Source organism: Hemicordylus capensis, chromosome 4 (genome assembly GCF_027244095.1).
Source record: "Hemicordylus capensis ecotype Gifberg chromosome 4, rHemCap1.1.pri, whole genome shotgun sequence".
Taxonomy (NCBI): domain Eukaryota; kingdom Metazoa; phylum Chordata; class Lepidosauria; order Squamata; family Cordylidae; genus Hemicordylus; species Hemicordylus capensis.
Genome location: NC_069660.1, coordinates 5,607,156 through 5,630,234, shown reverse-complemented (window position 1 = coordinate 5,630,234; position 23,079 = coordinate 5,607,156). Strand labels below are relative to the sequence as shown.

Genomic DNA, 23,079 nt, shown 5'->3' with positions numbered 1-23,079 from the left:
GGTCGGGGCAAACAGAGAGTTCAATAAGTGTGTAAGTCAAAGAATCAGAGCCCCAGCAGCTAGAGACTGCTTTGCTACCAGTTCTTTCAGTTATGGCCACTATGTTTTCAGCAAAATATAAAGGATATGCTGCCTTGGGGATCGTTTGGGACAAAAAGGCAAAATTAAAAAAATGTTCTAAGCAGTGTACAAGATGACTGATTGGCTCTGAACTATGTTCCAGCACTACTAAATTAGGATATCACCACCTTTCCCCAGACTGATTTCTCCTCTGTTTCGCACCAGGAAGCAGAGCAGACCAGACCAGAATTCCAAGGGAACACCACAAGACTTCACAGAATGCCTTTTGGGGAGAATGTATCTGTGTCTCTCTCCAGCTAGTGCATGTGTGAACAGCATAGAAGGCACCTGGTCCTGAATTAATCATCCCTGCAGAGCTAACTGACACCAGCGTGCTTACTACTCCAAAGAACACAGCCCAAGATCAGGGAAGGAAGGAAGAGGGAGATGCTTCTCCACTCGGCGTCTACCCTGCCCTGCCCTGCCTATCTGCTGTCACCTTGTCAGCCCGCAGTGCATGGTCTTGTACATTGCACAAGGAGGCAGACATGAGCCTTTTTTCCAGCTCAAGCCAGCGGTCAGGTGCCCCCACACACATCCCTTTCTTGTTAATTGGAGACTGGATACGATCACAGCCAGTTGACAACTTGCCAGCATTCCCTTTTCAAAGTCCTGCAGCAAGCAGGGTAGTAAGAAGGGGAGGTCCTGTGATCTTTCAGAAGGGCAACAAGAACCTTCTTGTTTTGGAAAGGCTTGTTTACAGCTTTCATTTTATTTCTTCCCCCCACCCACCCAGCTTAGTAGTTTGGTTTTTATTGTTTGCCTTTGACACTGTCTAGTGATTCTGGGTTCCAGCTTGCTTCAAGTAATGTCCAGAAGTGTTGTAACAGGAAGGAATTCAGCTTCCAGTGCTAACACTGGTAGCATCTGTAGAATGCAGAGATGGCTACTGAGATGGTACAAAGGTATAGGCATGAAAAAATCGGAAGTCAGTGGAGGAGCATGCGTCTAGGAGCCACAGAACAGGAGCTAAGCCGGCATTCCCTCCTTCAGGACCTCTGTGAATTCTCCTGTATCTTCTCTGTGGTGGAGAGCCAGTCTGGCAATAGCAAGCATGAATTTTTCCCTTTGTTAAGCAGGATTCACCTGGGTTTGCATTTGGATAGGCAACGACACGCAAGCACCGTCTGCTGCAAGATATTCCGATGTGGGGGCGGAAATGAGCCCACAGCTCAGTGGTGGAGCATTATCTCCTTTGCATGCAGAGAGTCCAACAGGTAGGGCTGGGAGAGACTCCTGCCTGCAACCTTGGAATGCCGCCGTCACTCAGGGCAGACAATACTGAGCCAGATGGGCCAACGGTCCAACTCGGTATAAGGCAGCTTCCTGTGTTCTTCGGTCTGCATACTTCCTCCCCAGGATGCTGGAAGAATTCCAAGAATGCCAAAAGGTGCAGCTAGTATAAAAGACAGAGGGTGCCCGCCTTTGAGTCACTGGCCAACTGAATAACCTACTAATCTCACATGTCACTTTCCTGTACAGTTCTGGGGCTTACACTGACCATAATACAAACACACGTATCATGAGGGGGCAGCGTAAGGCCAGGAGGGAAGGATATGACCAGCTTGAACACCCACCTCTCTCAGGTGGGTACAGCCTGATCCAGTACACGTGGACTGGAACACAAGCCTCACTGAGTTCTGTGCTCCTGGATTCCGAGATGCTACTGGATGCTAGGGAAGGGTACAGAATTGCCCTTTCAGGTGCCAGCGCAGCATAGCCCTGCTGCAAAGCACTAACTCTCCTGGAATGTTGCACAAATAATCAGACAGCAACCGAAGGCTGCATTTGTTGCAGGAAGCGAGAAACTGCAGCCCCAACACACACGTAACCTGGGCAACAATCACTTCCAGTCTGAACAGAATGGAGAAGGGCTCCATTTCAAGAAGGGCAGACATCTTGCATGGGCCGAGGCGTTGCCACACTTGGCAGCCTGCCCCGCAGCCAGGGGCTCAGAATGCAAGCTGGCAAGAGACCGCCAGAGATGCCCCTCGCCCGCATTCTGTAGAGGAAGGAGTGCCCCAAAGGCTGCTTTTCCCTGTGGCTTCCAAGTCTTGGCCTCCCGGCAGCTAAGTGCTGGTCATAGACCGTAATCAACTTTGATTGACTGACAGCTAAGTTGACCCATCACCTGATATGGTAAAGTGCTTTCCAAGCAGGCAAAGAGTCCTCATGAAAGCAGCGGCTGGCACCAAGGGCACTCCTGCGCTAACTCGAGCAGGTTGCTTTCCTAGAGGGCCATCTTATGGAGCTGGGGGACAGGGGGAGACTCTTCTAAGCTAAGGTGGAAGACTGGTTGGTGGCAGAACCCAGGCCCAGTGTGGAGTCCAGATAAAAACTACCACCCAGTGGCAGCCTACTTGCAAAACAACAAGCCCGCCTCATCAATTACATGAGAAAACGGAGGCCTGTGGGCGAGCAACCACTGGCAATAAATAAGGCAAGCAAATCAAGGCCATGGCTCACTTAAAAGCAGGGCCATTACTTCCCGGACTTCTAGCACTGTTCAACAAACTGGGGGGAAGCAAGCAAAGTTATACCAGGAAAGGGGCTGGTGTGCCCTGCTGCAATCCAGATCTGTACAGAGGGGGGCCCCAAAGGAGCCTGTGCCTCTCCTAGCACCTGGCCTCTGTCCCCTCTCTGGAAGGCTCACTTCCCTCAACCGCCAAAGTCTTGTTCTCATGGTGCCTCCAGTGTGAATGAAGGCACAGAGAGGGCAATGAACTACATGTGTCCAACTGGATGTCTGGATGGTGTGTAGGTGCGTACAACCGGAGGCACAGGAAGCTCTCCCTGAAATTGGAAACCTGCTTTCCCAGAGCATTAGACTATGTGTGAAGAGCACTCCCCCCGCCCCCCACACACAGTTGCACCTGCACTCACCTGAATGTCTGCAAGGTGCAAGTGTGTAGACAGCAGCTACACCTGACCTTCCCCCACCTATGCCTTCACTCGCCCTGGATGCATCACGAGAACAGGGCTCATGACGTTGTCCACATCCTCTTCAGCACCCAGACACGGCACACGCAAAACATACAATCAGCCCCCACTTTAAGAGAGAGCTCCAAAGCCACACGCTTTGCCTGGCTCCTCTGTACCCATGCCCTTAAGGCCTTCTTGATTTTCCAACATGCTGCTTCTCATCACATCACCTACTTCTTGCACGCCTCGTTTTATTTTTAGGCCCTTCCAAGAAGCAGCCCCCATGGCCCTTCGTCTTGCAAGCCTGAGGCACCAGGAGAAGCCTCCCCTGACAGCTCAGTGACTGCCAAGCCTGGCCCACAAAGCCTTCAATGGTTCCACAAGGCCAGGAGAGAACCTCCCCAACTCCACTGGCAGAATTCCAGCTGGCCAGAGAACCGCAAAAGCAACTGCTACCCACCACTCCTCAGCAGGAGGAACTTTGCCTTCATTACAAAGTGGGAGACACAGTCAAGCTGAAAGACTGAGCTGTGAACCCAGGTCTCCAGTTCAGACCTCACGCCTCCTATGCACTCTGGTGGGTCTGAGACAAGCTGCTCGTTCCCTGCCTGAACCCTGACCCCAGCAAGAGGGAGACAAGCAGGTGTCTACAAACCCACTTGCCAGTGCCCACTGCTCCAGCCCTCTGGCAAGCACGACACCCAGATCTCCTCCCAGAGGTCTCATGTCCACTGCCATTTCTGAGAAGGTGAGGAACAGCAGGGATCCTTTCTGAGCAGCAGGAGAGAGCCTCCACTGTGCATTACCATCGCCATCTCCCAGTGCAAAGGACAGAAGACCTGCCTCTCCCCAAGCCCTCTGTCTGTGTGCCAGGAGAGGATTTTAGGGGACAGAGGGGACTGGTGGCAACCACAAAATAATGGCTGCCGAGCACGTTAAGCCTCAACTTGTGGATCCCTGGAGAAAAGCAAGGGTCCATCCAAGATATCGCCCCCTAGCAGGTCCCAGCCTTCCTCCCAACCTTCTGGCCCTGACCAGCTCCAAGACGGGAGAAAGGCTGCCGCCTCGCCGGTCTGTCTACTGCCCTTGCAAGGCACTCGATCCACCTGGGAGATACAAAGCAAACGGCCCAGCCCCAGCCTTCCTCAGCAGAGAGGAGAGCTGGTTTTGCGTCTGCCCTTCAAGCCCCCGACTTTGGCTTCAGCCTGGAGATCATCCCTGCAATTCAATTGAGCTTCCAAGCACCTCACCCCTTCAAAGTACTGCGTTACTCCTTGGGGATATTACCATGCTCTGTTTCAAGACTGCTGTAAGGATTACAAGTAACCTAGATGAAGCACTGTGAACAAAGTACTACAGAAATGCCAAGCATGATTACTCCTGCCTGCACCAAAGTCTGTTTGAAGCAATCAAAAATGCAAAGCAGTTCTTTGGCTTGTGGGAGGGGAGAGGAGACCTGGGAGAGGAGAGCTGGTCTGGTGGCAGCAAGCATGACTTGTCCCCTTCGCTAAGCAGGCTCCGCCATGGTTGCATATGAATGGGAGACTAGAAGTGTGAGCACTGCAAGATATTCCCCTTACTCAGGGGATGGAGCCGCTCTGGGAAGAGCAGAAGGTTCCAAGTTCCCTCCCTGGCAGCATCTCCAAGACAGGGCTGAGAGAGACTCCTGCCTGTAACCTTAGAGAAGCCGCTGCCAGTATGGGTAGACAACACTGAGCTAGATGAACCAAGGGTCTGACTCTGTATATGGCAGCTTCCTATGTTATATGCACCAAGCATTGCACAGAAACCCCTCTCTCAGCTCCGCCCTCTCCTTACACACTGCGCTGCATTAAGCCCTCCATCACTTGGTGCTCAAAGCATTACTCTGTGGTGAGTACTTTATCCCCAGCTCCATTCTCAGAAACATCCAAGTCAATCAGGCCACAGTTGTACAGAGACTCCAGAAAATGCAAGTCAGTATTTCTACACTACAGCAGTGAGTGGTTTAGCTTCTCAGCTCACTTAGATGCTTAAAGCCCACGGGTGTCCTTCCACCCACTTTTATTTGAAGCCAGAGCACAACTGGCCAAGTTCTCCTGTACTTTACCAAAGTGCCATCACTTGTGCAGGAGAATCACAACATACTGTCTACATTTCCTTCAGCAACACACACAGTACATTTGAGAACATATGCCAGCATTCAATTCAAGACATGGCAGACACTTGCTTGAAGTTTAGCCCTGCAGCCAGCCACTCAAAAGGTAAGAGGGCAGAGAACATCTCCCACAAGAGCTAGAGGAGAGCCCACTCACCTTTTAACATGACAGAACTTGCCACATGGAAGGCAGGACTTCAGGCCAGAAGCACTGTGTGATGCATGTCCCAGCCAATGAAACCTCAGACTTTGAGCCGTATGGCCCAGCTGTGCTGTGCAGAGCTGTAGGTGGAGCTTCAGCCTTGGTATGGCCTCAACTGGGTTCCTCCTCCTTCCATTTGACTCCACAAGTCCCAGGTCTATTCACAACAGCACACAAGCAACTCCCCAGTCAATGGAGAAAGCTATTTTGATCCATGACTAAAGACGAGAATGATGCACTAGGATTATACAGAAGCATCGTGTTAAGACTCTTTTCATGACTGGTTGCAAAAGGTATGGCTTTAAACAGATTCTCGTAAGCCATGTAGGCACATTATGCAGGGCACAAATGCTTTAAATCAAAGTCAACTGGAAGAGGACTGTGGCCGGAGCAGCAGAGACTGTGTGCTGGCAGTGCTAGGGGTCCAGAGACTACGCAGCACACAGGGCTGTAACACACATTTGCTACTGAAGAACTGGGCCAATTTGAGGTGGCGAGAGAGAATGTTCTAAACTGTCTTGAAAAACTAAAAGTTAACAAATCGCCAGGGCCAGACGGCATCCACCCAAAAGTTCTGAAGGAACTCAAATGTGGAATTGCTGATCTCCTAGCAGAAATGTGTCACTTTCCCCTACAACCAGACTCTGTACCCAAGGACTGAAAAGTAGCTAATGTAACTCTGATTTTCAACAAAGGATCCAGGGGGGATCAGAGAAATTATAGGCTGGTTAGCTTAACTTCAGTGCTGAGTAAACTGATGGAAAGCATACTTAAGGACAAAGTTGTTAAACATACAGAAGAACAGGCATTGCTGAAAAAGAACCAGCATGGCTTCTGCAAAAGCAAATCTTGCCTCACTAACCTTCTGGAGTTCTTTGAGAGTGTCAACAGGCATATGGGTAAAGGTGACCTGGTTGACATAGTATACTTGGACTTCCAAAAAGCTTTTGATAAAGTTCCCCACCAAAGGCTCTTGAGTAAATTTAGAAGTCATGGAATAAGGAGACAGGTTCATGTGTGGATCGGTAACTGGTTGAAGGACAAGAAACAGGGTAGGAATAAATGGGCAGTTTTCACAATGCAGGGAGGGAGGAAGTGGGGTCTCCCAGGGATCAGTACTGGGACCCAGTGCTCTTCAATTTGTTCATAAATGATCTACAACAGGCGTGCTCAGGCCACCCAGCTGTTTTTGGACTACAACTTCCATACCACAGCAGCCAATAGCCAGCGATTATGGGAGTTGTAGGCCAACATCTGGAGGAGGGCCGGAGTTCAGCAGCCCTGATCTAGAAGTTGGGGTAAGCAGTGAAATGGCCAAATTTGCAAACACTAAACCATTTAGGGTTGCGAAATCCAAAACAGATTGCGAGAAACTCCAAAAGGATCCTTCCAAACTGTGAGTGGATGACAAAATGGCAAAAATGGTCCAATGTAAGCAAGTGTATATTGCATATTGGAGCAAAAAACCCAACTTCGCATAGATGCTGATGGGATCTGAGCTGTCAGTGACTGACCAGGAGAAAGATCTTGGGGTCATGGTAGACAGCTCATTGAAAGTGTTGCCTCAGTGCATGGCAGCTGTGAAAAAGGCTAATTCCATGCTAGGAATCATTAGGAAGGAGATTGAAAATAAGACTTCTAGTATCATAATAACCTTATACATATCTATGGTGTGGCCACAAACCAGGGGTCATTCCATGAAACTGAAGGGCAGGAAATTTAGGACCAACAAAAGGAAGTATTTTTTCACACAGCATATAATTAATCAATGGAATTCTCTGCCACGGGATGTGGTGATGGCCACTAGCTTGGATGGCTTTAGAAGGGGCTTGAACAAATTCATGGAGGACAGGTCTATCAATGGCTACTAGTCTGGTGGCTATAGGCCATCTCTAGCTTCAGAGGCACAATACCAGTTGCAGGGGAGCAACAGCAGGAGAGAAGGCATGCCCCACTAACGCCTGTGGGCTCCCCAGAGGCATCTGATGGGCCACTGTGTGAAACAGGATGCTGGACTATTTATTTATTTATTAAATTTATACCCCGCCCAAACTTACGTCTCTGGGCAGCTAACAACAATTAAGATGCTCCTTGGGCCTGATCCCGCAGGGCTGCTCTTATGTTGAGCATTAAACGTATATAGAAACAAGAAGGGAGGTGCCACACATCCAAACATAGATCAAGCAGCAATCATTGAGTATGACAGCCTCTAGTAAAACCCTATTCATTTCATACTGGAGAAGGCTCTTCATCAGGGAATATTGGTTTAACACACAATTTGCATTTATGTGCTCCAGAAGGAGCTATTTTTTAAAAAAAATCTGTATACCACCCCAAACCTCCATCTCTGGGTGGTTTTGCAGCAACATAAAACAAATTAAAACCTTTTTTAAAAATCTCAAAACCACAAATCTAGTTAAAAACCTTGGGTGAACAGATGTGTCTTTAGATACTTTCTAAAGGTTTTCAGAGATGTGGAGGCTCTTACTTCAGCAGGGAGTGCATTCCAGAATCTTGGGGCAGCAAAAGAGAAGGCCCGTCCCTGTGAAGCCACCAGGCAAACCGGTGGCAACTGCAGAAGGCACCCCCGCCCCCCACCAACAATAATCTCAGTGGGCCTCATGGCGAAGTTGTTCTCTTAAATGCATCCCTTTATTCCAGATAACAGAATCGACTAATGGTTGGCTGACTACACTCCTGGCTGGCTGGTTACACACTGAAGTTCAACATATCCCTCTCCTCAGCCTGACAGGCTTCAGAAAATTAGCACTGAGTATTCCCATTCAGTTCAATAAGATGCTTACAAATAACTTAGTGTGGTTGTGAACCAATCATTGTCTTTGGAGTCAGGCAGTCTATCTATCTATCGATCGATATTGTAGTAGCCTGCCTTCCTAACTGTTCACCCTCCAGCTTCCCCTTCTGTAGTGGACACATCGCTGAGGGTGTGTCAGCTACAAGCCAGCAATGCTCGGATGAGGAGGAAATAGTGTAGTAGTTGCAGCTGAGGAGGCAGGAGGGCTGGCCCTGGGAGCCCTTCAAATACCCCTGAGGTGCTATTACCCCTTGTTGGGAAGCTCTGCCCTGGAACATCCCTTACTCCAGGTCAGGAGGTCTAGTAAGCGTTCTCCTGCTCTATCATGTGCATGTTTGAGGTGGTAGGGATTCAGAGAACCATTCTGGCCCCATAAAAGGTAGTTGTATCTCGTGTAATCTCTGTGGTGTTGGTATGGGATTGGGCAGGGAATCAGGGCAAGCTTCTGTATTGGCAACATGTGGATTAGGATGAATTTGCTAATTTCCGTTCCTCTTTTGGAACGGCTTGCGAGCTGCTTCAGTTTGTATCATACCTTCAGCTATATTTATGGGCAGAATTGTAAGATTAACAGCAGCCGTTCTAGTTCATTCAGCACAAGCAGCTTCTGGCCATGGCTGGAGAGGTGTTTCCTTCCCAAGGCTGAGCTACCTGAAAAGCAGATACTGCAGAGTTTGGCCTTTGCTCAAGTTGCAGTTCTGGAGTCAACTTGTCTAACTGGCCTAGTGGAGGAAGGAAGTCTCCCCCCACGCCCCCGCCACACACACACACACACACACACACACACACACACAAACTGTTTCATAATACAACTGGAGGCAGCTTGTCTGACAGGATTCATTGAGTAGAACTAAACCAAATGTTCTCCACTTCCAAATTTCTGATAGAAACTAGCACATATTTCCCCCCCAAAACTCTGGAGATTGTGCAACTTCTCTCACTCCTCCTTGATACCTCTCTTTCCCTTGGTGATAGCTGCTACTTTGCCCTATTTGGGCAAGTCATACAGTTGATCCCACCCAGTTGGGGTCATACTGCGGACAGGACAGAGTCACGATACTGTGTGTCAAATCAGATATGGCTACGTGTCACTGAGGACAACAGAACCCCAGATGTTATATCAAGGGCACCCTACAGGAGTAGGGTGGGCACCCGAAATGGGGCTGGAAGTCCTGCCCAGACCCCATCAGTCATCCCTGCTGATGCCCGCTCACGGTTAGCGGGGCATTAGTCTGAAGAGGTGAATTCCGCACCTGTGACAGTGGGCACTTTTGTGATGGGGAAGCACATCATCCTGGTCAGGGTGGTGTTCACCTCTTCAGACAAATGCTGCTCTAACCGCAAGCATGGCGCTTACAGGGATGATTGGCAGGGCTGGGGCGGGCCTTCTGGACCCATTTTAGACACCCATATAGAGTGTCTTTTGTATAACATCTGAGACATTGAAGCGAGGGGAGCAGTGGCACATCTGGATGATGTATGGAAGGAGCTGGAGGGGAGAGGGAGAGAAAGACTGCACAGTGGAGAGGAGGGAGAACAGGAAATAGCAACCAGAAGCACATGGCAGGGTTAGAAGAGGACAGAGCAATCGCCTATCAAGGGGGAAAGTGCTGAAGGGAGGGGCTTCTGGAAGCAGAAAGAGAGATTAAAGCACACAGTTTAAGTTTCCTTTTACAACTGAAGGAGACTCGTGTATGATAAGACCTTCTTATCAGCAGGTGAAGTGGGGAGAGGCACAGCGGCAGGTCTCAGAAAGCAAAGGTAAGAAAGAGGGGCTGAGGAGTCCTGGAATCCGTATGGACGAGGGAAGAAGAGACAGTGAAGCAGTCTGTCTTGGGCAGCAGTGGGCTCTCCTTCAGAGGCTTTCAAACAGAGGCTGGGCATCCCTTTGCCAAGGTGCTGGAGCAGCTTCTGCACTGAGCAGGGCATCCGGCTACAAGTCCGCCAAGGTAACCTTCCAACTGAATTCTAGAATGCCAGATGAGGAGGAGGAGGAGGAGGATTAATGTATAATGAGCAAAGGTCAACCCATTCTTGCTTTCCAGAGGCAATCAGCTGCACAAGAGCATGAATGGCAGTGCCCTATGAAGGGATGAGCTGTTCTTGGCAGAGTGGGACAGAACATGGCAGGACCTGCAAGGCAGGAATAACTAGAAGCTACAGAGCCTAAAGAGCAGGCAGAAGCATCCAGAGAGAGAGAGAGAAGAGGAACAAGATTGCTGAGAAGGCCACTGAATCAGTGCAGTCTAGGTCACTGAAGAGGCAAAGTGTGGAGAAGGCAAAGATGTGCAATGCTGAACGAGACGGGGAATGCCACAACAGAGGGGTCAGACACACACAGTGCAGTCCTTCGTGAAGATAAGATCACAGCTAAAAGCAGGGACTGAAAGAGGCGGTCAGGGAGAGGAGACTGCCAAGTCAGAGGGAGCATGAATGTGAAAGCTGAACTCATCAAGCAGCCAGGTGGAGGCGCTGTCAGCAAGGAAGTCGGGTCGGGCATCAAGGTTCACAGTGAAGGTTGAGAGGGAGCCAGAGGAGAAGGCAGGTCAGCACCAGAGAGAGATGCACAGAATGATCTGGAGCATACGCTCCACAGCAGCCTGCAGTGGGGTCCTACAACTGGTTCCCCTTGAATCAAATCTTGATGCTGAGACCTCGTTGCCAATCTAGAGGCAAGTCGTATGTGGAAGGTCTGTGCCAAGGGGACCTGCCTTGGCCCGCCCCATTCTACAAGTGGCTACTTATCTAAAGGCTGCCAACACCTATAAGGAAACAGCTTGAGGCTAGAGAACAGGAAATTGTTCCTAACCGTAACTGCTATGCAATGGTGGAAGATCTTGCCTCTCTTTCGCTAAAGGTTTTCAAACCGAGGCTGGGCAGGCAGCTCTCAGGGATGCCACAGCAGTTTCCTGCACTTAGTAGGAGGCTGGACTAGAAGGGCCTCCTCCAAGGACCCTTCCAATTCTATAGTGACTGAACTCAAACTGAAGAAAAGGCCATAATGGGGGAGGAAATAAAGTGCCAGACCTTGGCTTCATCCGAGTTAAACTGAGAGATGGCATTCAGTTGTGTTGGTACTTGTCACTGAGCACAGGGGTTCCTAAACTGTGGTACTCCAGATATTGCAGAACTACAACTCCCATAGTCCCCAGCTACAATTTATTATGGCTGGGGATGATGGGCATTGTAGTTCAACACCACCTGGAGTACCACACTTTGGGAACCCCTGTGCCAAGTGACAAGTGCCAACACAACTGAATGCCATCTCTCAGTTTAACTAGGATGAAACCAAGGACACTCATCTTTACTCATACACTCTCCAAGCACAAACTTATGAAGTACCAACAGGCACTGAAGATACCTGCAGAGTTCTCTCCCTAAAACCTGTTTGGAACCCTCAAGTATGGGTATATAAACTGAAGAAACATGTGACTGCAATTTTATGTTGCTCTTAAAATGCCCTACAAATCCAGTATTCTTTACTCAGCTATCTGGGCAGAGAAGCACGTTTCCAAACTAGTGGCTCCTTTAGCAGGGGAACAGAAACTGCCCCTATTCAATCCAGCATGACATCCCTCCAGGGGCTGTTACTGGTATGTTCTTTGCTTATTAGGCTGTGAACCCCTTAAGAACAGGAAACCCCCTTCTCATTCCTTTTGCAATGTAAACCAACACTTTTGTTGAAAAACCCATTAATACTTTTTTGAAAGTACAGACCCGCGCCTTACAAGATACTTCCAATATTGCCAATACTACAGAATAAAGAATGGGAAGGGTGGCTTCCAACTGCAATATTTTTGGCTTTCCTGAAATTTTGTTCCCAAAACTAGAGGTTTTCATTTGCTATTTCAAACCCCCAATACTAAACCATGCTTATGCTATTTACATTCAACACCATTCACTAATACGAGCTGAGCAGCCGCAAGTAAGACTTCCTTGCCAAGACAACAGAGGACAAAAAAACACCTGATAAAGATTGAGTCTTACAACAGTGAGAAGCACGTTGACTTTTAGGAGAGGATCCTTTCCAACACAAATTCAACTGAGGATGTCAGGAAGGCCTCATCTGCACCTTCTCCCACCCGCAGATGCTTCGCAAGCAGGCAAAAGGAAGGCTACCCAAACAGCTTAGGGGGCTGCAGAGTCAACCGTCCTGACCAAGAGCCTCTTGATCCACTGCCAGCCATCTCTTTGTTCTTCCTGTCAGCACAAGAGGCAGCCAGGCAGAGACCATCCTCATTTCCTCTCCCCACCCAATGACAGCAGGGAAGGAAAAATAAGCAGATGGAGTGGCTGGTAGGCAGGGGGCGGGGGGGGCTTTGTTTATGCGACAACTCTTCTCTTTGCTTCCCTTTCACATCTATAAGAAGGGGGCATAAAGGGATGTCGCTCTGCATCCACAGACCAAGGGGGAGAAGAACTGATCCGCAAGGCAAGGCAGGCTGCCTGGCCAAGAGCTACATGATCTACAGGACAGAGGTTAGAGTTCAGGCAAAGGGCAGAGCATCTGCAAGGAAGCCGACCAACAACTCCTGTTTGAGTTCATCAAGCCAGAATAAGGACTCAACATATTCTCTCATGCATGGATTCTCCTCACCCATATGAATCTGAGGGGTGCCTTTGCCAGTCACCACAGACCACACAGCCTAGAGTCCCCCAAACCCACTCGGCAGCATCATGGAGTTTACAGCCACAATACATACTGGAAGGAATATTAGGCAGCCCTCTATCCCCTTAAACCAAACACAGAATATGCAACTCCGCCAAGATTTCCCTTGAAGACCTTCAAGAAAGGAGAACTCCCCTGTTAAACACCAAGCTCCGTCTCTGTCCCTCCACCCACCTCTCTGCAGTTTAAGCCTCCCTGTTTCTAGCCCAGATTGGGGGTGGGCAGAGGGCGAGGACTCCTTTGCAGGATTGCTCTCAGGGGGTAGCAGCCCCACGCAGCGGATACATGCCTTGCTCATTCACAAGTTACCCTCATAACCTCATCAATCCTTGTAGACAGTAGCATATACATCTAAGAACCACAGCATCCCACTCACCCTTTTAAGAAATGATGAATACACACAGCTTCATTTTCCCTCAAAGTGCAACAATCTCAAACAGCACAGTCCCAGATTTTGTTCTCTGGCAGCATCTCCAGGTAGGGGTGAGAAACCCTGAAACCCTGGAGAGCCCCTGACAGTCAGCATATGATATATTGTTAGCTGTGTGGACTGGCACAGGCTGAAGCACACAGCCACAGAAACACAGGAAGCTGCCTTCTACCAAGCCAGACCCTTGGTCCATCTAGCTCTGTATTGCCTACACAAGACTGGCAGCAGCGTCTCCAAGGTTGAAGGCAGGAGTCTCTCCCAGCCTTATCTGGAGATGCCAGTTAAGGAACTTGGAACTGCCTGCACGCAAGCAGGCAGGTGCTCTTCCTAGAGCGGCCCCATCTCTTAAGGTGAAGACCTTACAGTGCTCACACATGCAGTCTCCCATCCAAATGCAAGCCAGGGCAGACTCTGCTTAGCAAAGGGGACAATTCATGCTTGCTACCCCAAGACCAGCCCTCCTCCCCCCACATGAGAGTGAATAAAATTCTGCACCATTTTCCATATGAGCCATTTCATGTTCCACTTTGCCCTTGCATTCCATTCAGTCTATAGCTGTCAAAGCATCCTCTGATAACACCTTCCCCATCCAAACTGAGAAAGAACATGAAGAGATACTCAGAAGAGAGGTTTTTGGTTTGTTTGTTTTTTAAGCCTTTTTCCAGAGCTCTGGCTGTCACCTCTATCTCCTGACTATGAAACCCAATCTAGACACCCCACTGGACAGAGTGGCTGTCAGTTCCACACAGCAGCCAATCAAGCTTCAAGGCAGCAGAGTAAAGATACCTACCAAACAAGGTAACATTTCGAGTTCACTTGTTCCAGTGCATCTGGAGACACTATCAAAATCATGGAGCATGTTACAGGAAGAGAGGAAAGGACACAGAACAAGACTCAAAAAAATAATTGGCTAGCACAGATGTTTGCTTCACAAGCAGTGGTACAGCCCCCACCCCCAGTGACAAACTGGTCTACAGATCTCCTAATCCCACACAGCAAGGAGGCCAGCTTTCCAATTCCATCCATTTCGGAGGGTGCTTTAAACCAACATTAGAGTCCAAGTAGAGTGTGGACAGACATTCTGCTAAAAGCATTCAATATGTGCCAAAACAGCACTTTCAATATGTGGATATAATGTCACATTTCCAGAGCTCTGCACATCATGATTAATTGCAGCATTCCAGCCCAACTATTCCCAGAGCTGAGCTTTGCTCACGTTGCCAAGATTAGATCCCAGTATGGCACTCAAGGAACAGTCTGGTGCAAAGACAAGCTCCAACATATATGGACAGAGGCAGGTTGTGCTGAAATGCAGGGCTTTTTTCAAAAAGGGCACATGAGCAGCTCTATCTACTCCACACATCATGCCTAATGTAGCTGTATGGCTGCAAACACACCCTAAGCACACATTCACAAAGATCACTAATTAACCTAGAATAAGGCTAATATCCTCAGGTTTGATCCTTATGTTCACCAACACGATCCAATTCTAAATCATAAGATTTTCACATAATGGGTGCTGACCTTTGTCGGGGACCCTGTAGTCACTGCCTCAGTCAGGCTAGACAAGAATGGACTAAAGGTCCAATTAAGGCAGGTGTTCATGAAAATATGAAAATGCACCAAAAATGGATGTCTTTTCCTACAATGTGCTTTTGTTAAAAATAAAAATAAAATATTTTTCAGTCCATTACCAATATATAGAGAAAGGCCCCTAAAACACATAGTCCGATGCCTAGGAATCTGGAATACATTTATGTCCTCAATTCTGGTGGGAATTCCTTAAATATGCCAGCCACCCTAACTGCAGGTAAGTCAACTGCAAGGACTAATGGGGTCATGGAGATATTGAGAACACCCCCTCCCAAGAGGACGGACATAACAAATCACAAGGCCACTTGGGAACCAGAGCAGGCCAGGACACAGGAGAACACTCAATGGACAAAGCTTTTTTAGCCCTGCCTGAAATAAGGAGCTGGGAGAGAAGGAAGAGAGGAATACACCCACTAAGATGCTAGCCACAGTCTAGGATTTATGACAAAACCAACGTTAAAGACTACAACCGCTTATCCAAATAATCTTCCTCTTAGCAAGATGAATCCTGCCCAGCTGTTTAGGAATCCGTCACTGAACCAGCAGAGAGCAGATCAGGTTCACAAAGGAGACTGCATGTGCCACACTCTGAACATGGGCGACCAGGTTGGGGGGTTGCTATGCAAAGAGGCACTTCCCTCCCAGGGCGGCCGTGTATCTCAGCGGGGTCTGTCCAAGAGTAAGAGGCACCTCTGTTCCGGCACCACAGTCTGTGCCAAGCTGTCAGCCTTCTGGCTGCAGGCAAGTGAAGGGCCCCAGCTAGGAGCAGCCAGGGCCAGCCCGCTGCCCCCTCCCCACACCGACTTGCAAGAAGAAGGGGGGCCTATTAAATGCGGGAGGGGGGATGTGCTGGAGGGCACCCTGAGCCTCCCCAGCTGCTGTCAGGCTACACTTCCTACCAGCCCCAGGTACAGTGAGCGGCAGGGGCTAATGAGGGCCAGCCACTGGAGAGCCGGGGGGGGGCGCCACTGTCTGCACTGGCAGCACCTCTGGGGCTGGGGGGGCGCCAAGAGAAGGAGTCCACTCACAGCCCCCTCCTCGGCTCCCTGGGGCGTGTGGGGGGCAGAGGGGAGAAGGAAAAAGGCAGATGGCGGCTGCTGCTGCCGCCAGGGCTCCCCGCCATGGGCTCGTCCTCAGCCCCACTGACAGCCCAGGCCGGCCCCACCCCGCCCTCGCTTCCTCCTCCCCTCCCGGAGACAGCTGTGGAACCCCCACCCCCCAGGCGCCCCCCTCCCAGCTCCCACCCCCCCACACCTCTTGAAGGGGGCTCCATCCCCACGAGACGAGACTCACCCGTGTAGTGCACCACGCAAGTCTGCCCGCGCTTAGGAAAGGTCCTCCCTGTGGGGGGGGGGGAAGAAAAGAGAGAGGCCGTTAGGGGGGGTGGGGAGCAGCGCGACGACCCCCCACCCTCCATTGGGGGGGCGGGAGGGGGAGGGGGAGGCGCCGGAGCCCCGCGCGCTCACCGTCCCCGGGGGCGATGGTCTCCACGCGCACGCCCATCTCGCCCGGCCCGCGGCGATGCCCGTCCCAAATCCGCCCCGGGAGGAGCGGCGGCAGCAGCAGCAGCGGCGAGTCCGGCTGAGCAGCAGCAGGAGAGGCAGAGGCAGCAGCCAGAAGGCAGGGAGGCGGATCTGCGCACGCGCGCCGCCCACCCGCCCGGCTCCGCCCAGCCGCCGCCTCGGTAGGCCAGGCTTCCTCCTCGGAGCCACGCCCTGCGTCGTCGACGTCGCCCCCCGCAGAACGTGCGCACGCGTGCGTGTGGGGGAGGAGCCGGGGGCTGCTGCCGCCGCCATCTTGGCTCCCATCCGGAAGGGAGAGGGGCGCGCCGCCGGAGTGACATGAATCATCCCTTCCTCGCCAGCACCACTCCTCCTGCCGGGCGGGGGGGATGCTTCCTCCCCCCGCCCAAGAGAGTGTCGTGGTGGTAGGAGCGGCGGCGAGCCCCGCTTACACGCTCCGCCGCGCAGGATCAGCTGGTGGCGAGTCTCTGGGCGGAAAAGACCTCTTTACATAAAATAAAATAAAAAAGTGTAACCGGTTATGGATTCTGTGCGGCGCAGTTATCTATGACACGCGCGCTGCCCTTTCCCCCCACAAAGAGGCTTATCGTGCTTTGTCCGCAATGAATCTTTACGTGCTGGCCAGATGGAGTTGGACTACAGCTCCCATCATCCCCTGCCAGAAGATGATGGGAGCTGTAGTCCAGCCCCCTCTGGAGACCCGCCTTTGAGAAACCCCGTGTGGTGTGTCCGTCTTTAAACATCCCAAGGCTCCTTCGTGTTTCTGCAGCTGCCCTTGGGGGACTGTTCTTCGCCCTTGCCCCACAATAGATTCCAGACCTTCTTAGCCTGGTCTGCAGTGCAGGGCAGGCCGGACAGTTGCTCTGTTCTCTCAGGAGTCTTTTCAAAATACTCCTCTGCAGCCGGCAGCCCTTCCTTGAGGCAGGGGGCGATGGCTGCCCATGGAGAGCCTCAGCAGAATCTCCTGCAGATCTGTTGTCTGCATCCTATATCTTGAAGCATCTGTTTGTGCGAAATAAATTCATGCAATAAATAATAAATAATGCTCTCAATGACCTACAGAGACCCAATTTTGCATGCACAATTCTGCCACTGAAATTAGCTGAATGCACTACTTTTTGCACCGGGATATATTTATTTATTGTACTTACATCTTTTAACATATTTTTATACCATCCAAAACATGCCTCTCTGGGCAGTTTCCAATCAAAATCATTTGAAACATTAAATCAATTAAACAAAATCATTAAAAATCATTAACCATTAAAATCATTAACATTAAAATCATATAAAACCATAATATACTCAGAAGGAAATTGATTGATTGATCTTTTGATAGGGTTTTTTGAGTAAATTCTGATACTACATTTTGGAGGGACATTCTGACCTTTGAATTAGCTGGATACATTACTTTTTACACTGGAATAGACACAGTGAAATTTTTCTTTTTAGTTTTTGGAAGAAATCCTGAATATCATAAGATCAGCCCTGCTGGATCGGGCCCAAGAAGGCCCCTCTAGTCCAGCATCCTGTTTCACACAGTGGCCCACCAGATGCTGCTGGAAGCCACAGGCAGGAGTTGAGGGCATGTCCTCCCTCCTGCTGTGACTCCCCTGCAACTGGTACGGAGAGGCATCCTGCCTTTGAGGCTGGAGGTGGCCTATAGCCCTCCGACTAGTAGCCAATGATAGACATCTCCTCCATGAAGTGATCCAAACCCCTCTTCAAGCCATCCAGGTTGTTGGATGTCACCACATTGGGGCTATTCTTACGATCACAAAAACCAGCCGCCCAGGGCTCCCTGCCCGCTCGTTAGTGGGGAGAGCGGGCTTAGCCCGCTCTTCCCGCTCACCACTGATCGTGAGACCCAGTCCATCTTGTGGCAGAGAATTCCACAAGTGGATTATGCGTTGTGTGAAAAAGTACTTCCATTTGTTGGTCCTACTTCATACTTCTCAGTTACCATCAGATTTTTGCATGAGCACTGCTGCCTCTTAAAGTACCTCAATGCACCATATTTTTAACACCGGAATAAGCTTGGGGACACGTTTAAATAATTGTGGGGTGGGGAGGTAGCAGAAATTCAGAATTAAGTTTATTTTGTTATTGTTATTCATATTGTGAATCACCCAGGGACTTTTTTGTATGGGATGGTATATAAATGTACTAAATAAATAAACAAATAGATTTTTAACACTCAATAAACAGATCATAATTCCAAAACATCATAATGCCCAGGAAGAGCAGATGTTTTTCAGATTCACAATCAGCCATTTTGCTTTTAAATGGAAAAACACTCTGGAGATGCACAACTAGAATGTTTTTATGAAAGATATTTTCAGTTCTTGGAACATTACCCCTCCCCCCAAATTCTGATTTGAAATGACAATTTTGACAACTGAGCTTCAACATTCAGAGCAAGGCCCCCTGGATGACCTGGTGGGTAGAGAGCCAGCATGGTGTAGTGGTTAGAGTGCTGGACTAGGACCGGCGAGACCCGAGTTCAAATCCCCATACAGCCATGATACTAGCTGGGTGACTCTGGGCCAGCCACTTCTCTAATGTAAAAATAATAATAATATAGCCAGGAGCAGACAGTCCTTCAGGTATCTAAAGGCCAAACCATTTCGGGCCTTAATCGTCAAAAAGCAGCACCTTGAATTGGGTCTGGAAGCAAACGGGCAGCCATTGTAACTCTCCCAGTGTTGGGGTGATATGGCGACTCCAAGTGCCCCCAGACAGTAATCTGGCTGCTGCATTTTGCACTAGCTGAAGCTTCCAAATAGTTACTCTTCAAAAGCAGCCCCACGTATAGGGATGTGCGAACTGGTTTGGATCCAAACCGGTTCGGGTCCGAACCGGTTCCGGTTCGGAGGTTCGGATCGAACTGAACCACCCCTGGTTCGGTTCGAATCCGAACCGAACTGGGGGTGGTTCGTTTCGAACCGGTTCGGACCGGTTCAGATCGGTTCGGAAAGCTGAAAATTGGTCAGATGGTAGCTGGCACCCAGGGGTACCTGTCACCCAAACCCCAAAGCAATCGGACACTCGTACGATTTTTTATGAATTTTTGAAAATATTTTTATTTTTCTCTCATAGGATATAATGGGACCCGAACCAGGCCATTATTTCTTATTGTGGAGCACTCATGGGTGCCAACAACCATGCAAACCCTGAAGCAATCAGACACCCCTATGATTTTTTATGAATATTTGAAATATTTTTAATTATTTTTCTCATTGAGTATAATGGGACCCGAACCAGTCCATATCCCCTGTTGTGGAGGACCTAGGAGCACAAAAGCAGGGTGGGTGGTAGACAGGCATGGGTGCCTACCACCCAAAAAATCTCAAGGCAATTGGACACTCCTCTGATTATTGGTGAATTGTTAAGTGTTTTTGAATTCCTCATAGAGAATAATTAGGATTGCAGCAAATGTATAGCTTCACGTCGGGGGGAAAGGGGTGTCGTAGAGTGCAGTGTGGTGGGTGGTAGTTCCTAGGGTGGGCAAGGAAGCTATCAGAATTATTTGAAAGGAATTGGGCAAAGAGGTGATTTTTAAGTGATTTTTGAAGTTTACGCGTCTTTAAGGTTTTTCCTCATAATAAGTTATAATGGAGCTTTCAGCAGCCCTATAAGTGCACATGGGGGTGCTGGGGTGGCCCAGAGCAAGTGGTGGTGTAGTGCACATAGGGTGCCAACCACCCCCATGGGTTTCTAACCCATGGGGTACAGGGATCTCTGGTAGGGGCACCTCCATGGGTACAGGGTTCTCTTGTTTCTGAGGTATTGAGTGTGGATTCTATGATAGCAAATGAGATTTTCAATGAGACACCATCAATCCACTCTAATATGCTATCATAGAATCCACACTCCGCCTCCTGCTTCTTCTCTGTGTGTGTGCTTAGTAGGGGTGTGCAATTTGGGATTTCGGGTGATCTGGCTCGGACCCGAACCGAATCACCCCTGTTCTGTTTTGTGCCCGAATCTGGGTCACCCGAATCACCCTTGATTTGGTTCGGATTCGGATTTAATCCGAATCCGAATCGATTTGGGGGGGTAAAAAGGGGCCCAGGGGCAAAATTTTGGGGTGGGGTGGTAGTGCCCAATGGGTAGAGTCTACCACCCCAATTTCAGGGGGATTGGGCAAAGGGCTGATTTTTGGTGAATTTTTAAAGTTTTAGTGACTTTGGGGCAGTTCGGGGGCATAGCATGGGATCTGGGCAAAAGGAGTGGGGTGGGGTGGTAGTGCCTAATGGGTGCAGGCTACCACCCCAATTTCAGGGGGATTGGGCAAAGGGCTGATTTTTGGTAAATTTCTGAAAATTTCATATCTTTGGGGCATATTGGGGCATATTGGGGCATAAAGTGGGGGCTGGGGCAGAATAGTGGGGTGTGATGGTAGTGCCTAATGGGTAGAGGCTACCACCCCAATTTCAGGGGGTTTGGACAAAGGGGTGATTTTTTGAGAATTTTTGAAGTTTTAGTGACTTTGGGGCAGTTTGGGGGCAGAAAGTGGATCTGCCCCAAAATAGTGGGGTGGGGTGGTAGTGCCTAATGGGTGGAGGCTACCACCCCAATTTCAGGGGGATTGGGCAGAGGGCTGATTTTTTGAGAATTTTTGAAGTTTGGGTGTCTTTGGGGCAGATTGGGGGCAGAAAGTGGATCTGCCCCAAAGGAGTGGGGTGGGCTGGTAGATAGTGCCTAATGGGTGGAGGCTACCACCCATCCCCAATTTAAGAGTGATTGGGCAGAGGGGTGAATTATGGTGAATTTATTTGTATGAGGTTTGTCTTCATAAGGTGAAGTGTGCTAAATTGATTACTTCCTCATATTATTCATAGTAAAGGAAAGTGTGAAAAAGTGAAAGTGGGGTCATGAGAGTTGTTTAATTGAAAAATATCTCATTTGCTATGATAGAATGAGAATTCACACCTTTTCTATTCACCATAATTCACCCCTCTGCCCAATCACTCTTAAATTAGGGATGGGTGGTAGCCTCCACCCATTAGGCACTATCTACCAGCCCACCCCACTCCTTTGGGGCAGATCCACTTTCTGCCCCCAATCTGCCCCAAAGACACCCAAACTTCAAAAATTCTCAAAAAATCAGCCCTCTGCCCAATCCCCCTGAAATTGGGGTGGTAGCCTCCACCCATTAGGCACTACCACCCCACCCCACTATTTTGGGGCAGATCCACTTTCTGCCCCCAAACTGCCCCAAAGTCACTAAAACTTCAAAAATTCTCAAAAAATCACCCCTTTGTCCAAACCCCCTGAAATTGGGGTGGTAGCCTCCACCCATTAGGCACTACCACCACACCCCACTATTCTGCCCCAGCCCCCACTTTATGCCCCAATATGCCCCAATCTGCCCCAAAGACATGAAATTTTCAGAAATTTACCAAAAATCAGCCCTTTGCCCAATCCCCCTGAAATTGGGGTGGTAGCCTGCACCCATTAGGTACTACCACCCCACCCCACTCCTTTTGCCCAGATCCCATGCTATGCCCCCGAACTGCCCCAAAGTCACTAAAACTTTAAAAAATCGCCAAAAATCAGAGGAAGGTCCAATCGACTTGAAATTTGGGTGGCAGGTAGAACACAACGTCCCCTTTCAAACCAGCTATTTTTTGAGATCCGAACCGGTTCGGATCCAAACCGAACCGGGGGGTGGTTCGGCAAAACCAAAACCGAACCACCCTGGTCCGGTTTGGACCCGGTTCGGATCCGAACCGAACCGGGAGAACCGGTTTTATGCACATCCCTACCCACGTACAAACACGACACAACCAGGGTATGAGTGACAGTCAGACCTGCCTGCTCAAGAGAAGGGCACAGCTCATTAACTAGCCAGCCACAGCAGTGTCAAGGCCACAGCCATCACCCTGGAGCCATGCTGGGTCCAGGAGAACCCCCAAGCGGCATGCCTGCTCATTCAGAGGGAGTGTGCAACCCCATCCAGAACAGGCTGAACCCTCTTTTCCTGATTGGCTTTCCTACTGACCAACAACACCTCTGTGGTGATGGACACACATTTAGAATTCAGGACCAGGGTGCCTCTGAGCACATGCTCAGTCCTGGACTTTGTTTTCCGTTCCGGAACTGAAAACAGGGTTCATGATCCTTCACCCATAAGTCCACTCCTGGTATGCCCCCCCAGCTTTTTCATTTCCACAGCCTAATTATTTTTTAGGTGTCCATGCTGCTAAACATTTTGTAGGCAGAAACCTGTGGCTCTGCCCAGAGATCTGCCAGTAGATCCTGATCTATCTTCTGTTTGCCTTAGCAGTAGTAGCCCATCCTAAGGACCCCTGGGGCTGCCAAAGGCTGCTTTTGCCCATATGGGCCCTCCATATACTGTGGCTCTCAGCCAAAATCATTTGGATGCCACTGACTAGTGAGACCAGAAACATGGTGATCAAAAGCAAGGCCATTTGGGTGGTAGCTTCCTCTCTGTGGAACTACCTGCACAAAGAAGTCTGCCATTGATATTTCTCTCAGCCTAGTTTTTACTGGTTTTATTTATTGTTATAGTTTTTGTGGGAAAGAGTCATTCCTTGATTTATAAGGAATTAAACAAGAGGCTTAACTTAAGTTGAAGAAACATCTTAATTATTATTTCTTAACACTAGCTAACAAGGTAACAGTAAACAGTCACTTCTGTA

The 23,079-nt window shown here is 49.5% G+C and overlaps 1 protein-coding gene and 1 long non-coding RNA gene across 2 annotated transcripts in view; both read right to left on the bottom strand.

Moving 5' to 3' along the window:
* The window catches only part of FKBP1A (FKBP prolyl isomerase 1A), a 29,752-nt gene extending 13,203 nt beyond the window's left edge, over nucleotides 1-16,549 (bottom strand). The window contains exons 1-2 of the mRNA XM_053248384.1: nucleotides 16,355-16,549; nucleotides 16,182-16,229 (exon numbers count right to left, since the gene is read on the bottom strand). Coding sequence (XP_053104359.1) covers nucleotides 16,182-16,229; nucleotides 16,355-16,391 — 85 coding nt within the window. The 5' untranslated portion in view covers nucleotides 16,392-16,549. The remainder of the gene's footprint in view (nucleotides 1-16,181; nucleotides 16,230-16,354) is intronic.
* Nucleotides 874-12,435, bottom strand: LOC128324164 (uncharacterized). The gene is made up of 3 exons (XR_008306677.1): nucleotides 12,184-12,435; nucleotides 5,337-5,619; nucleotides 874-1,516 (listed from the first exon to the last, which is right to left on the bottom strand). It is a non-coding gene; the product is annotated as an uncharacterized LOC128324164 (long non-coding RNA).
* Nucleotides 16,550-23,079: the final 6,530 nt, after the last annotated feature.